Genomic DNA, 17,292 nt, shown 5'->3' on the forward strand with positions numbered 1-17,292 from the left:
CAAAGTTCAAGTGAGGTGCGCACTCCACTAATTGCCTCCATTATGAGTTTTAGAGTGGGGTCGCCTTGTCTGGCCACTGGTTCCACTGATGAGACTGTCTTGGCTGAAGCCGCCATCTCCATTTCGGGGGTCTTTAACATCGTATATTTGTCGAGCTTGGTTTGGAGAGTTCCTTCTGCCCTTTAGCACCAGGCATACGGTCTATGATGGGAAGGGGATTTACATCCCAGGCTCTGGCACTGTGTTCTCCCCAGGTAACAGCTGCCGCCTAGCTCTGAGGCAGTACTACTTCACTCAGCCTGTTGGGTTCCCCCGAGAATAAGGGATCTGCTTCCCAGTGGTATTACGGAGCCCCGTTCTACTTATTGATCTGCTTGTCACCGCCAATTTCCCCTCTTTGCCTTCAATCACTCTGTGGAGGATTCAAGGTCTTCAGCACATAGAAGGGAAGCTCATGGCACCCTGGGTGGTCCCCCACAGGGGCTGGTGAAAGCCAAATATCCCCCCACTAGTTTGTTATTTAGGCAGGGCGATGGTATTGTACTCCTCCTTTGGTCGCACTGCTGGGCCTACCACACTCATAGACCAGCCCGCCCAATTTTTCCAGTGCCTCACCCCACGTATGTGTCACCTCAGGGAGAGAACCCTGGCAGTCAGCAGTTCGCCTCACCCCCCAGCACAGGGGGTGTTATGTTTTCTGAGACCCTCAATTTACTGGAGCTGTGTTCTCGCCATATATTTCCTCAGACTCCCCTCAGAAACGAGCAATCCACAGAGTATTTAGTCCGGGGCTATACACCTCACCTTCAGCGTCCCAGGTCCTTTACCTAGTTTCCCACACTGCTTCAGTTCTCCAATGACACATATGGCCCTCCAAATCTGATCTGGGTTCCTCTGTTTGTTTGATGACTGTCTAGCCAGGGCCTGCCTCTCTGCGACAGGGCATCATCTCTGGGCCCTGCTGCTCCCACGTTGTTTGGCGGCGTTGGGTGGCTATTTCCTTTAGTCTCCACTTGGGGAGCAAGGCAGTTCACTGATAGCCGGGCCGTGCGCCCGCTGCTTCTCGATTCAGACGTTAGGCTCTATCGGGAGGCCGTGCCCCGCCTACTTCTCAGAGCTGCGGCTCCGGCACCTCAAGTGAACCCGATGCAGACGGCCCTCTGAAGGCTGAAGGTGAATCCTTCCCCTCCGGTCTCGCCGAAAGCTGTCGATGTTTGCTCGAGACCAGGAGATTTTGTATGGATTAATTGATGCAGAAGGCAGAGGTCCGCCAGAGCCTCGTTAACTAGCAGCCATCTTTGTTGGCTCCTAGCCACGCCCTCCACCATTGTGCATTTTTGGTAATTCTTTTTGGAGACTTTTTGTTTGAACTGTGTGGTAAGCCTCTGACACCGAACCGCCGTCACCCACAAACCTTTGGTTTGCTAAACACTTTTTAATATTATTTCCCCACTTTAAAAATGATTTGCCGTGGGAATTTATGGTTGTTAACGAGGAGAGTCAGGCACTAGAAAATTTTATCAGGAGGGTATCCTTACACCTTAAACATTTTGTCAGCTGGGTCTTGGCCTCATAAGACTCTGGTCTAGGATGTTAGCCTAAGGATGGAGACCTAGGATATAGGCCACAAAACATTCAACCTTCAGCCAAGTCCATGCCATGTGGTGTCTGGCAAAAGCTAAAGTAAAACTGTAGAGGAGACATTTAAAGAAAGGTCTGAGGAGTATAGGTTTATTACACAGGGCACAACAAAGGTTTCTGGGATCAAAATAGTTTTTAATGTAAAGGGGCACTAGGGTAGTGCACTGTGTGATAATCACATTTAGCACTGATTTGCCAGAGCAGTGGCTTAGCAATGGTTTTACTTTGGACCATAACTTGGTCAGTGTACTTTACCAACTTGAGCATTGGGAATTATTTAGCGGATGCTTGCCCAGATAGATATCAGTCCACTTTGAGAACATGCGACAGGTGTGAGGTGCAAACCACTGTTTAAATAAGTAATTCTCACAGTTGGTAGTAACTTTATCTTCAAACTAGTGTATATGTTTTGTTCATTACCAACTGGATTACTTTACAAATTGTACAGGTATGATTTGGAAAAAATAAGAAAAGTTCCTTTTTCCTTGTGGCTACGTTTGACCTTATAAAGACTGTGGAAAAGTAAATAAATAACAAAACTTGAACCTTCCATTGACGTATTTAGGACATGTTCTTTAGGGTAATTGTCAAACACCTCCATGAGTTGCAAGAAAGAGTAGCTGGTTCAATCTTTTTTCACCCTCTAATGGATCTAACATCCAAATCATAAAAAAGGAACTTATTCAATGCATTATTATCCTATGTTTTTTAAAAGTATATACTCACATTAAATTCCTCTGTCTGAAGTTGTCCTTCAATGTGTTCAAGGTCTGGAATATAAAATGTGTATTACAGAATTACGGATCAAATGCTGTATTTTATTAAAGAATTGCAAAGTAATTCAGTTAAACAACATATTACATATAAAAGGTTTTTACTGAATTGATTTCTTTTAAACTTGCCATTGATTTTTTGAAGTCATAACATTTTATTAGAATAGGGCCTGATGTAATAAGTATTTTAATGGTTGCAAGCACTTCAATTCACTGTTTGCAACCAGTTATTATTATTATTTTTTTTTTCAAGAAAGTAACAAAGTTTGCATAATCAAACAACATGATAGACTTGTTCAAGTGAGAATAGAGGAGTGCAAAAAGAAAAAAGATAATAAGAAAGAGAATGAAATGCAATCAGCGAGAGAGGGGATAAAAAAGATGAAAAAAAAGAGAAGCAGTGGGTCCAAGAGAAATGGCAGCAAGAACACTTATAATACATACAGAAATATAGACATTTACAAACTCAACCACATCGCTTCCCACCCCTCCCCTGCAACTCCACCAGAGGCCCCCAAATTTGTAGCCCTTTTCTCCTGGCTCTATTCCCCTTACAGTTGTATAGTGCCATCTCCAGATTAAATATGTGAAACAATCTAGAAAACCATGCCTGAAATGTCAGAGGATCCTTATCCTTCCACTTTGAAGCGATCATTATACGCAGAGCTGCTGTAACCAAAAAACTAAAATTAACTTGAGCTGGGTCTAGATGCAGGAAATTATCCCATCCAAAAAGAATTAAAGTTGGAGTTAATAAGTCAGATCGTCATATGGTCTTATTCAGGTAGGTGTTGATCCCCTGCTTTACCCTTTCCAATTCTGGGCACTCTGCAAACATATGAATCATGTCAGCAGGACCTTGCCCACATCTTGGACATTCGTTAGATTCCCTCTTCCCCCATGTCCAAAGTTTGGCCGGTGTAAAATATAATCTATATATAGTTTTAAAGTGCTGAGCCTTTAGATTGGCCGCTAAAAGAACCTTCTTGGACAATTCTAAAGATCTACATATGTCAACATCTTGATTTCCTAGTTTAAAACGCCCATTCACTTTCTACTTTAACAATATCGTCATCGCCAGCTTCCATCAGCATAGCATACACTTCCTTTACTTGGGGTTGTTTGCGTGTAAGAGTGTCTAGCAGTGGGACACCTGAATGGGAGATAAGATGTGACATAGCGGTTTTAGTTGTTTCCCTAACCTGAAAATATTTAAACAGGCTTCGTGGACCTATCTCGAATCGATCCTGAATCTCAGCGAATGTCATAATACCAGAGGAGTTTAAAATATCTCCTACAGAATTAATGCCCGCCTCGTCCTACTTGCTACTGATTTTATCAAATAGGAAGTCTGGAAAAAATGATGAACGCCATAATAACAAATATCGATGAATTTTAGGAATATTTAGTAGTTTGCTGGTTCTTTGCCACACCCTCCATGCTGCTCTGAGAGGTTTGAAACGAGTCTTCTTGTAATAGCTACTCTCAAGCTGTCTAAGCAGTAGCCCTGGAGCGTGATTACCTAGAGCCAGTTCAAAGATGGATGGTGGAGTCTCAACGTCTTGTGTTGCAGACCTGGGTCTAAATAATATTGTCATTTGTTGGAGCATAATAGCCGAATACTAATATAAGATGTACGGAGCAGCCAGCCCCCCTCGATTTTGAGGAAGGGACATTAATTTCAAGCATCTCCTAATCTCCCCAAACCCCCATATAAACTGTGAGAAAATCGCCTCACCTTTTTTAAAAAAAAGATTCGGAGGCTCCAGTGGGATACAACGTAACAAATAAAATATTTTAGAAAAAATAGTCATTTTTATGTCGTTTACCCTGCCAATAATAGATAGGTGCAGGTTATCAATTCTTTTAAAATCCGCACTAATTTTGCTGAGGAGAGGGTCTGCATTGATATTCCAAATAGTGTCAACATCTGCTGCAATTGAAAATCCCTAAATAGGTTGCCACCATAGACCTCCTGGGATCCAGCCACAGAATTGACTTTGAACTAACGATCTTAGTTTTATCGGCATTTAGCATATAGCCAGATTCCTCCCCGAACTCCCGAGACAGAATTTCAATTCTAGCTATTGACACCTGGGGTTCAGAGGTGACTATCGCGATGTCGTCTGCGTAAGCTAAAACCCTGGTACTAAATCCCCTGACCACCATAGGCAGAATCACTGGATCATTTAAAATAGTTTTAATAAATGGGTCTATGTATAATGCAAAAAGGATAGGGGAGCAGGGGCAACCCTGCCTTGTCCCTCTTTCGATCTTAACCTGACCTGACTGCTGCCCCATCAATTGTATTTTTGCATATGGTTGAACATACATAGCTCTTAATGCAGTGAGTATGCGCGGTCCAAAGCCATTTGATCTCAGGTTCTGCCAGAGGTACCCCCATTCCACTTGATCTAACGCTTTTTGCGTGTCTAATAGTATTAGTGCCATATGTTGCCCGGAGGTCTCTGCGATATTAAATAGAGAGATTACCCTTTGGATGTGATCGGTGGTACTTCTAACAGGGATAAAGCCGTGTTGCCACAGACTTACCAGGGAGTCGATGATCTTAGATAGCCTCCTAGCTAGAATTTTAGAATATAGCTTCTCGTCAGCATTTATCAACGTGATTGGTCTGTAGGAGGCCGGATCATACTTCTGCCTTCTCCTAAACCCTCAACTAGCCATTGCTGGGATGGTGGTTTATCGCCCCCGGACTGCGCTGAGAGCAGCACTGCTCGACCTATAGATGCGATTACACTGAATGCGCTGAAGCACGAGCACTTCCTGGTTGTGGGAGATTTTAATGTCCACATTGATAGGGATGGCAACACAGCGGCAGAGCACCTGATGGCAGCAATGAGTGCTGTAAACTTGATGCTCCATAATAAAGGTCCCACACACAGATCTGGACACACGCTTGATTTAATTTTCTCCACATTAGAAAGCATAGTAGTGGATGATGCACTTCCAGTAGCATGGTCAGATCATTGGCTTATACTATTCACACTAGTATTAAATGGTGTAGAGCCTAGAAAAAGCAAACACTCTTATATGAAGAGGCAATGGAAAAATCTCACTCCGGCCATTATGAGCCCGTTTTTGTCCCATGATCCGCCTAAGCGTACTATGAATGCCAGCGTGGATGCCCAGGCACTAAGTAACTGGATTAGCAACATGGTAGAGGCTGTAGCGCCAGCAAAAAGGGTGACAGCGCAGAGAACCTCTCCCACTGCCCCATGGTTCTCCGCTGATCTACGACTGGAAAAAAGAGCCTGTAAGAAACTCGAAAGACAATGGAGATTAAACTACTGCCCCCTAGCAAAAAAACAATTTAAAGAGGCCACCAAGCTGTTTCATAAGCAGATTTATGCCTCTGTTGTTCAACAGGCAGAGAACCCCAGCAAAGAAGTGTTTAAACTGGTTCAATCCTTTTTGAAGCCTCACTGTATTGAAAGGGATATTCCTTCATCCGTAGCACTCTGTGACAAGATCTCTATCTATTTTGCCAATAAAATACAGATGGTCTATGACTCCTTTGGCCCGCATAAACCTACGGCCAAGGAGGATAGAGAGAGTGGGGGCCGGTCCCCAGTCTCCTTGAGGAAATTTCAACCAATCCCGCTAGATGAGGCAAGGCAAGAGATAACCCGGTGTAAGTCAGGCTCCCCAGAGGACCCATGCCCACCTAAACTGTGGGAACCTTTAGCGGACGCTATTGCACCTATGCTTCAACACATCTGGAACACATCCATAGACACTGGGGAATTTCCGGAGAGTTGGAAGCATGCGACGCTCCTTCCACTGAAGAAGAAGCCAAACGGGGATGCGGAGGATTTAACTAACCTCCGTCCTATCTCTCTGCTGGCAGCTCCCGGGAAAATGCTGGAAAAACTAATTCAGTGCCAGCTGAATGCTCATATCGAATCTAATAACATCCTTCATGAGACTCAGTCCGGGTTCAGACCCGGCTTCAGCACGGAGACAGCGCTGATTGAGGTGGCTGATTCTTTGAGGTGGTCGTTAGATTCAGGAGACTCGGCTATGCTGATGCTCCTGGATCTCTCGGCCGCGTTTGATATGGTGGATCATGCTAGGATGGTCCAACGTTTGGCAGAAATTGGTCTACAAGATCAGGCACTTGGTTGGATGCAGTCCTACTTGTCAAACCGAACGCAGAGGGTCACTCTAGGCACATATGCCTCAAAGCGTAAGCCGCTGAGATGCGGGGTCCCGCAAGGATCTGCCCTTAGCCCCCTTTTGTTTAATGTTTATCTTGCCCCTCTTTTCTCCCTCATTGCCAACTGGGGAGTCACCGCAATATCTTATGCCGATGACACCCAGTTGGTTTTTCCCTACTCAGAGGTTTCAGAAGCGGCATTTGCAAACTTTAAGGGGTGCCTTCAGGATGTGGCATCCTGGATGAATACTAATAAGCTGAAACTGAATCCGGGAAAAACGGAAGTGATCTTCTATGGCAAAGACAGTCACCCTCCAGCTGAGCTCTGGTGGCCGATTGAGATGGGTACCCCACCTCCCCCCTCCCAGTGGGCAAAAAATCTGGGGGTCAAGTGGGACGAAAATCTCTCTTTTGTGCCCCAGATCCATCAGGTCACAGGGTGCTGCCTGAGCAAAATGAGGAATCTCCGCCCAGTCCTGAAACTTTTGCCTGAGTCATGCCGGAAAACCGTGATCCATGCCACCATCACATCGAGACTGGATTATGCTAACGGCTTGTATAGCGGTCTCCCGAAATACTTGGTTCAAAGGCTGCAGACGGTGCAAAATGCGGCAGCCAGGCTGCTTAAGCATATCCCTTTCAAAGAGCACATTTCCCACCATCTTCGGGCCGTGCATTGGCTCCCGATTGCCAGTAGAATAAAATGTAAAACTCTCACTCTGGCCTACAGGTCCCTCGACGGTACTTGCCCTAATTATCTGAGAGCCCGTCTGCCCAGATACACACAGACCCGCTCCCTTCGCTCAAACGATCAGGTGCTACTGAGTCTGAAGCGAGTCAAAAGGGCTAGATTGGGCGGCCGGACCTTTTCAGCCAACGTGGCCCGTCTCTGGAACTCCCTAACTCCTGAGCTGCGAAAGGCCCAATCAGAAACAAGCTTTAGGAGACAGCTTAAGTCGTGGCTGTTCTCGGAGCCTCTCTAAGCCGCAGACTCCAAGCTAGCTTTCTTGCCATGCCCTCACAGCGCCGGGACGCCTCCTAGTCGAGGCAGCTGTTCGCGCTTTATAAATACCAGTATTATTATTATTATTATCATCCGCCGCCTTCCCCTTTTTCAAAAAAATAACTATGCTGGTCTCCTGCCATGATTTAGGGGGAATACCTTTCTGCTGAACTGCTAAAAACAGATCCCACAGCAGAGGGGCTAGTTCCTTATAGAATAATTTATAAATTTCCATGGGGAGCCCATCCGGACCCGCCGCTTTCCCTGAAGCCATAGACAACAATACCTCCTTCACTTCTTCCAGTAGAATATCTCCCTCAAGCTCTTGAATCAGAGGCGGAAGCCCGACACCAGGACCTGCTGGGATTTGGGGCCTGGACTTGTAAAGATCTTGGTAAAAATCTTGAAAAATTCCCACTATCTCTTGGGGTTTATTAGAGGCTGTACCATCCTTCCTTTTCAGCTTCGTAATATTGAATGCCGTTATTCTGTGTCTAATCCTAAGAGCGAGGTCTTTCCCTGTCTTTTCCCCGTACTCATAATGATCCCGTCGGCCAGTTTGAAACCTTTCCGCTATAGATTGATTAAACACCCAATTTATTTTAGCTTTAGTGCTGATTACTTTTAATTCGATCTCCAGTTGCCGCTGAGTTTGTTTTTGGGTGAAAGTCACCATATGTTCTTGCTCAAATCTGCTCAATTCCTGTAGCAGCAGACCAATGAACTCTTGCTGTTTTTTTCTATGCAACCCTGCAAAACTAATTATATCCCCTCTGTGCCCTGACGTATAAGCATCTCACACAAATTCCTTTGGTGTACTGTACCTATTTTCATAAAAAAACTGGATTGTCCATTGCTTTATATGATCAATAAATCCATTGGTAAACAATAGTTTTCTATCGAAAGTCCATCTTACGGGAGATTTTGCAAGCCCTGGGATCTCCAGGTCCAGGACCAGTGGGTTGTGGTCCGAGAGAGCCCTGGGTAACCTCCTTATCTGAGCTTTTTCCACTAATGAAATAGGGATGAAAAAATAATCTAACCTTACATATTTTCTGTGTGGACAGGAGTAACATGTGTATCCTGGGTCTCATGAATTTTTTACAGACCAAATGTCTACCAACCAATGACTATCGGCTAGCGCCTGGACTGAATGAAAAACTCGTGACTTCCTGCCTTGATACCCCTCCCTTCCCAAACCCCTTGCGTCCATATGAATATTAAAATCCCCACAGATTACCAATGGGGCAGGCCAGGAAGCAAGCTCTACCTCTAATTCTATCAACAAATCTGCATCATCTAGGTTTGAACCATAGATGGTGCAGAGTGTGCCAAAGCTGGGAATCGAGGCTATTGCCCACCGGCCCCATTTGTCGGATAATGTAAGTTTGCTAGGTGGGAGCCGATTAGAAGCATGAATTGCCACCCCTCTAGTATTAGAGGACTGTGAAGAACAGATTACTTGTGTAAAGCCTGGAATATAATTGAGACCTCTCTTCTGCCAAGGGAGATGAGTCTCTTGCTGACAAATGAGATCCAGAACCAGAGATCGCAGAGCTTCCCCAGTCCTATCTCTCTTCCCTCGATCGTTCAGCCCCCCTATGTTAATCATACACAAAGTTAGCTTACCCATCTCGATATTTCCCTTGGACCCTACTACACCTACTCTTCTTTTTAAACCAAACCATCAGGCCACATCTCGCCCTGAAATTGTTAACAGTACAACAATTTACTTTCCTGAATTTGTTTTGTTTTTTTGCCTCTCCTTTCACTCCCCCCCCCCAGCACCCCCTCACTTGCCCCCCCCCCCTTGCCCACCCTGTGTCATGAAGCAACAGACCAGCCTTGGTCTGTGGGTGATGGTTAAAGGTGAGACCCCACTTGTAGGAGAGTAGGGTCTGCAATCCTATGATCACCCCAGATTTTTGCTTTTTGCTTCACTGGTTTACGACTTCTCTGGCTGTGGGCCTGCTAATCAGACCCACAGCCTTGCTGTTCTCTCACTAAATTGACACGTGTACCTTAGGTGCATTTACCAATTGGTACTGGGCCACATTATCAGACCCTGTAACTCAGGGCATAGGTGTACCCAGGGCCTACCAGGGGCTGCAGCATGTATTATGCCACCCCTGGCTGGCCATCTAAATCTGACACAACTGGCTGCACGACAGCTGGGGCAAGGTGGTGTAATCACCCCTTGCTTTAGATATAGTATACCTATATCTAACCCTAAAATGGACACCCGTATTCCGATCAGTCACTCCTATGGCAAGCCTTGACAATCCTGAAGGCAGAGTGCTTGGAATCGTGTGAGATGGTGCTCTGGCATGAGCTGAGCCCGTCTGCAGCTTGCGGAACCAAGTCCTAATAGCTGTTCCATGATAACGCGTACCATATACTCTTAAGTGCATTATAACCCTCGCGGTTATATGCTAACTCTGGTATCGCTTTATCAAAACATGTCGAGTAAGGTGTCATACGAATTGGAATACTAACCCCTCGCCAATTCTGGTGACGGGGTTAGCATTCCACCCTTCTAGAGGGGCACGACATGTATGTAACTGTGAACCCCAGTTAAAGTTAACTCAAGCCTCAGCATCACAAAATGGATGCTGCCACCACAGACACAAGTCTGACCTCCTGCTGCTGGGAGTCCTTCCAGCGAGGGAGGCTTGGACAAAGGGTTTCCTGTCAGGGGTGGTGCTAGCACCATCCCAGACAGGGTTTTGTGTATCCTGGGTAGGCAGGGCTTTAGAGGAAGGTGACTGCAAGTGGAACCCCGGTGCTCACTATGCATCTGCCAGCTAGAACCAGTTCCAGGGGCACACCAGCCCCTGAGCTGGGGAAAGTCCGGGAGAGGGGTGTAACCACCCCCCTTCTTGGTCCCACCCATGGGCAGGACCTAGTCGCGTGCCAGCCCCTTTTCCTAGTATAAAGATAGGAGCGGGCCCCCTTCCAAATTAGATCATCTTTGAATCCTGAAACTACTTTCTACAAAAGGAACTCAAGACTTCTTCCTAAGATTTCTCCCTTGTGACTAAGGAGTAGTCACCCTGCATCCGCAGGCACCATCCAAGCATTGCGGTCTGCTGTAAGTCTCTCCTCCGGATCAAGACTGCCCAGCTCGCCGAGAACCAGCTTCCCTGGCACCTCTGACCTCTACCTGCATCATCAGCCCAGCTGAGATTCGTGGGTGTGACGAGACCTCGAGGGACCGGCCATCTTCAAGACTGCACGACGCTTGCCCAGCACGACCGCCGAGGGATCCTCGAGTGAGTGCTTTGGGGTGTGAGAAGCCCCAACCCTGAGCAGCTCCAGCACCGAAGTTCAGCCTCCCAGCCTCCACGAGATCTGCGTGGGGCCCTTCTGCTCTTTGCTGCTCACCGCGTTGTCTGGCTACTAGCCTGCTGGCTTGTGGCCTTCCCGACGACGAACGACGACATCAACACCGCTGGTCTGGTTGCTCCAGACTGGCCCTTGCTCCCCTCCAACAGAGGAGCACCCCGGACCCTCCTGGTCCACTCCAGACGCCATTTTGAGTCCACCGCGTGGGCTTGCATTTGCCAAGATTTGTTGCCCCAATCCTGGGTCCAGCGACGTCGACAGCAGATACCCTCGTGGGACTGCTCGCACCTCCATCCTGGTCGCCGACAACGCCTCCTGGTCCGTGAGACTGCAGAGCCCAGCGTCGCCCACTCACCTGGTCGAGGTGACTCCATCCGGTGACACCCTGGTGCCCATCTAATCACTGGCTAGTGATTCAGAACTTGGTCTCCTCTGCTTACAGGTGTCTTCCATCTTCGATCCAGGCTTGGATCCCTCCAAATCTCTTCACTGCTCGCCTGCCTGCAACTTCTTCTTTCAGGCTCCATAGACTGCAGCGAGGATTCCCGATGTCTTTCCAGACCTATGCATCCGCAGCCCCTGAGCTAGGTTAACTCAGCATTTCGGTGCTCCAGCATAGCTTTGCTATCCAAAGGTCCAGATCCTTTTTCGTTTCAGCTCTACCTAGTCGGATTCGTCCAATAACACTAACTTTACGAAATCTAGCATACATAGACTTTGTCCCGCATCCCGCGGGAGAGTGCCCACTCTGCACCCGATCTCCCTAGGCCTCCTGCCAGTAATCTGAAGGTTCAGTAGTCAAGTCCTAGCGATCCTAATCCCCATTAGAGTAGTACTTACCTGCTAGTAATTTCGCATTCCACTTTTAGAGTATATGGTTTTTCGTGCCCCTCGGGCATTTGTGTAAATTGTGCGACTTTGTGTATTTTCCTAAGAGCTTTGTATTGTGCTTAGCGCCCTGTCCTCACAAAGAGTCCAGGGCTGTTGTGTTCTAAATAAATATACTTTATTTTCATAACAACTTGTGCGGTGTCCTTTCACTTGGTGTTAAAGGGGTATATGTGATGGTATAACAGCTGGCTTAACACACCCTCTAGAGTCTAGCCTAAAGACTGCTCTTGTCCATGCTACTAGGATAGCTGGTCTACGGTTGACTTACAACCAATCATCAATAAGGGTTGTTTGGACTGATACATATTGATCACTAGAATATTGAGCACTGCATATCAGGCCAACTTCTCACATTGGTGAGCAGCGGTTGGGATTTGAGCTTGCTGTTGTTTTACCACACGTATCCTAAGAATATCATTGTGAAAGATCACATAAGTACCCAGGTACATATAACTTAGCTTAGAATACTCGGAGTTCTACTGAACCAGCTGTTGTAGTTCAACAGGGCCTAGCACACCCTGACTACAACTCTTAGCAAGGGATCAGTAGGCAAACAAACAGTGTAGGTAGGTGCATCACTTACACCACACTAGAAGCATGTCGGACAAAGGAGGGAACTCAGAAGCCCCCCTTGTGTCAGTGGACCCTCCACAGGTCACTTCACGATATGCTGCTCTTAGCTTCCAGGAGATGAGACAAACCTGTACATCCAGGAAGCTAAAACAGGGTTCTAACCCTACCATTCCTTTTCTGATTGGTCTATTAGAGACTTATGATGCCAGGAGGACTGCCAACACAGATCCTTCTCATCCAGATGGGAATATGCCCCCCTTAGAGAGAACCACTGGTGACCCTGACCTCCACCTCCAGGCAGCAGATGATGCAGAGGAGGAGGAGGAAGAGGAGTTGTCAGAGGATGAGGCAGACAAAGGTCAGGTAGAAGTCAGTAGACTCACTAGGACCAACTTAAGTAGGCATGAGAATGGATTTGGGGGACCCCCAGGGCCACTCTCAGGCAGACTTAACATTGGGAATGGACGAGATAGGTCTCTATCCAGAGGCTCTAACAGATCCATTCGAACCAATGGCTCTCACACCTCTTCTCATAGAGGAATGTCATCCCCTAAGAGGAGAGAGCATGAAGCAAAGATGAGGGAAGCCAATCTGAGGATTGAAAGGGAAGAACTTGCCCTGGCCAAAGAGAGGCTTGCCTTTGCTAGAGAGCAAAAGTTAAGTGGGCTAGATCCCACTGGTGGCAGCATTCTCCCAAGAGAAAAAGACAGGAGTTTAGACACTAGACACCTGAGTAAGATAGTGCCCCCGTTTAAACAAGGGGATGATATCCACAAATGGATAACTGCTTTGGAGAGGGCCTGCACTGTCCAGTGCGTCCCCCAGAGTCAGTGGGCAGCTGTCTTGTGGCTCTCCTTTGAAGGCAAAGGTAGAGATAAGCTCCTCACTACTAGAGCTGAGGATGCTAACAATTACCAAGTCCTGAAAAGTACACTGATAGATGGGTTTGGCCTTACCACTGAGCAGTACAGGTTGCTGTTCAGGGATACCCAGAAAACTCAGTTTCAGGATTGGTCTGATTTCGTAGATTGTGCCACTAAGGCTTTGGAGGGCTGGTTGCTGGGCAGTAAGGTTACTGATTATACAGGATTGTACAATCTGATCATGAGGGAACAGATTTTAAACAATTGTCAGAACCAGTTGTTGCATCAGCACCTTGTTGACTCAGATCTGACCTCTCCCCAAGAATTGGGAAAGAAGGCAGACAGATGGGTCAGAACAAGGGTCAAGCAGAACCAGTGCCAGAACCAGGGTGGTCAGAAGAAAACAGACCAGAAGGGTAATAATACCAAAAGGTGAACAAAATGACCAGAAGTCTTCGACAGGTTTCCAACAAACCAAAGAGGGTCGGGGTCAGGCTTCCCAGTAGAAGAAGACTCAGGAAGGCCAGTCTAAAAGACGGTGCCAGTACTGTAAAAGTAAAACTCACTGGTTTAGTGAGTGCACCAAGAAAGGAGGGCAAACTCCTGCCACTGCAGCCCCTAATGCACCTGCACCCCCTAGTACAGTCAGCAGTGGTAGTGCACCTCCCAAGGGATTAGTTGGGTTAACCTTGGGTTCTGAGGGGTATGACAACTTAGTTGGCACACTCACTCAGGCTGTCCTTGTCTGTACAGGGGATGTGGATATATCCCCTGACGCCAGTCCCAATACTTTGGGCAAATACAGACAGACACCTTTTATCAATGGCAAGATGGCTCAGGCCTACAGGGACACTTGTGCCAGTGTCACAATGGTGACACCTAACTTTGTGGACCCTGGACAGATCATGCTAGGTCCAGAGTACCTAGTGACCAATGCCAGCAATGTCACTACCCACCATAGTATGGCAATTGTTGATTTCTCCTGGGGAGGGGTAAGTGGCCAAAAGAAGGTTGTTGTTAGTTCAGACCTCCCAGTTGAATGTTTGTTGGGCAATGATTTGGAGTCATCCCTATGGTCAAAGTGGAGCAGAGGACTCACATGGAAATGTTACGTGTGCCAGCACATGTCATTGCTGTGACTAGGTCACAGGCCAGAAGATGCCCCACTGAACAGGTGCTGGATCCTGGAACAATGGACCAGACACCTTCCAAGAAGAAGAGCAGTAGGGTTAAGGCATTGCCTTCCCCCTTGCCCCAGGTTGTGGATCAAGTCTCAGAGGAGGCTGACCTCAAAGAGCTGAGGGAAACTGAGCCTAAAGAACTTGAACCTGATCAGGTTGAGTTTCTGGGTTAAGGGGGACCCTCCAGAGAAGACCTGGGGAAGGCACAGTTAGACTGCCCTTCCCTTGAACCCCTCAGACAGCAGGCTGCTGCTGAGGCTGCAGGAAACGCCACAGGTGCCCACAAGGTATACTGGGAAGATGGACTCCTGTACTCTGAGTCAAGAGACCCCAAGCCTGGTGCAACCAGGAGGCTGGTCATCCCCTTGTCTCTGAGAGGTTTCCTTCTCACCTTGGCCCATGACATTCCCCTTGCAGGACACTTAGGCCAGAATAAGACTTGGGACAGAATTGTCTCACACTTTCACTGGCCTCACATGAATGAGGATACCAAGGAGTTTTGTCGCTCCTGTGTCACTTGCCAAGCCAGTGGTAAGTCAGGTGGCACAACAAAGGCCCCCCTTATACCAATGCCTGTGGTGGGGGCGCCCTTTGAAAGAGTGGGGATTGACATTGTTGGTCCAATGGAACCCCAGACAGCATCAGGGCACAAGTTTATACTGGTGGTGGTGGACCATGCCACCAGGTATCCTGAAGCTATTCCCCTTAGGACCACTACAGCACCTGTTGTGGCAAGAGCCCTAGTTAGAGTGTTCTCCAGAGTGGGCTTCCCTAAGGAGGTTGTCTCTGACAGAGGTGCAAACTTCATGTCAGGATATTTGACTGCTATGTGGAAGGAATGTGGTGTCAACTACAAGTTCACTACACCCTATCATCCACAATGCAATGGGCTTGTTGAAAGGTTCAACAGGACCCTAATAGGGATGATTCATGTACTACCTGAAAAGCTCAGGCGTAGATGGGATGTCCTGATACCCTGCCTTTTGTTTGCTTACAGAGAGGTCCCACAGAAGGGGGTTGGCTTCAGCCCTTTTGAACTTCTGTATGGGCATCCTGTGAGAGGACCCCTATGTTTGGTGAAGGAAGGATGGGAGAGACCTCTCAAAAAGCCTGCAACCAACATAGTGGACTATGTACTTGGTCTCCGCTCCAGGATGGCTGAGTATATGGAAAAGGCTTCTAAAAACCTTGAGGCAAGCCAAGAACTCCAAAAAGCTTGGCATGACCAAAAGGCTGTCCTGACTGTGTACAAGCCTGGACAGAAGGTGTGGGTGTTGGAGCCAGTGGCCCCAGCAGCACTCAAAGACAAATGGTCTGGGCCCCACACAATCCTTGAGCAAAAGGGAGAGGTCACCTACCTGGTGGACCTTGGAACTCCCAGGAGCCCCCACAGGGTGCTCCATGTGAACAGGCTCAAAGCATATGTTGACAGGAAGGACATGAGCTTGCTCATGGCCACAGATGAGGGACAGGAGGAGGAGAGGGACCCTCTCCCAGACCTGCTCTCTCAGAATCCTGATGATGGCTCAGTAGATGGTGTTGTCTTTTGTGGCAGCCTCTCTGACCATCAACAGAAGGATTGCAAACAAGTTCTTCAATCCTTCAGACATATGTTCTCTCTGACACCCAGTCAAACCAATTGGTGTACCCATGAGGTTGACACTGGTGACAGCCTGCCAGTCAAGAGTAAAATCTACAGGCAGCCTGATCATGTTAGAGACTGCATTAAGACAGAAGTGCAGAAAATGTTGGAGCTGGGGGTCATTGAGCCCTCAGATAGCCCTTGGGCTAGTCCAGTAGTTCTAGTGCCAAAGCCTCACACCCAGGGTGGTAAGAAAGAGATGAGGTTTTGCGTAGACTACAGAGGCCTCAATGCAGTCACTAAGACTGATGCCCACCCAATACCAAGGGCAGATGAACTTATAGATAGATTGGCTTCTGCCAACTACTTAAGCACATTTGACCTGAGAGCTGGGTATTGGCAAATCAGGTTAGCTGAGGATGCCAAGCCCAAGACAGCATTTTCAACCCCTGGTGGACATTATCAATTTGTGGTAATGCCCTTTGGTCTGAAAAATGCACCTGCCACCTTCCAAAGGCTGGTGAATCAAGTTCTCACTGGGCTGGATGACTTCTGTGCAGCATATCTTGATGATACAGCTGTCTTTAGTTCCACCTGGGAGGATCACCTGGTCCACCTGAGGAAAGTGTTAGAGGCACTGCAAGCAGCAGGTCTCACTATCAAGGCCACAAAGTGCCAGATAGGGCAGACACAGGTTGTATACCTGGGCCACCTTGTAGGTGGAGGCCAGGTTCAGCCACTGGAGAGCAAGATACAGTCCATCAGGGACTGGGCTCCTCCAACCACCCAGACTCAGGTTCGAGATTTCTTGGGCCTGACTGGTTATTACAGGAAATTTGTCAGAAATTATGGATCAATTGTGACTCCACTTAATGAACTGACAAGTAAAAAGATGCCAAGGAAAGTTCAGTGGACAGCAGGCTGTCAAAAAGCATTCGATGACCTAAAGCAGGCCATGTGCACAGCACCTATCCTAAAGAGTCCAGACTACTCCAAACCATTCATTGTCCAAACAGATGCTTCTGAGTTGGGTGTGGGAGCTGTTCTATCTCAACTGAATTTTGATGGTCATGACCAGCCAATTGCTTTTATAAGCAGAAGGCTGACCCTCAGAGAGAAAAATTGGTCCGCTATTGAGAGGGAGGCCTTTGCTGTGGTTTGGGCCCTGAAGAAACTGAGGCCATACTTGTTTGGCACTCATTTCAAGATTCAGACCGACCATAAGCCCCTCTTGTGGCTAAATCAGATGAAGGGTGAAAA

General features: G+C 47.4%; 1 protein-coding gene across 1 annotated transcript in view; it reads right to left on the bottom strand.

The window, feature by feature from the left end:
- The window catches only part of IFT25 (intraflagellar transport 25), a 156,485-nt gene that overhangs the window by 23,032 nt on the left and 116,161 nt on the right, over window positions 1-17,292 (bottom strand). Inside the window, exon 4 of the mRNA XM_086952490.1 lies at window positions 2,368-2,411. Coding sequence (XP_086808616.1) covers window positions 2,368-2,411 — 44 coding nt within the window. The remainder of the gene's footprint in view (window positions 1-2,367; window positions 2,412-17,292) is intronic.

Source organism: Lissotriton vulgaris, chromosome 1_1 (assembly GCF_964263255.1).
Source record: "Lissotriton vulgaris chromosome 1_1, aLisVul1.2, whole genome shotgun sequence".
Taxonomy (NCBI): domain Eukaryota; kingdom Metazoa; phylum Chordata; class Amphibia; order Caudata; family Salamandridae; genus Lissotriton; species Lissotriton vulgaris.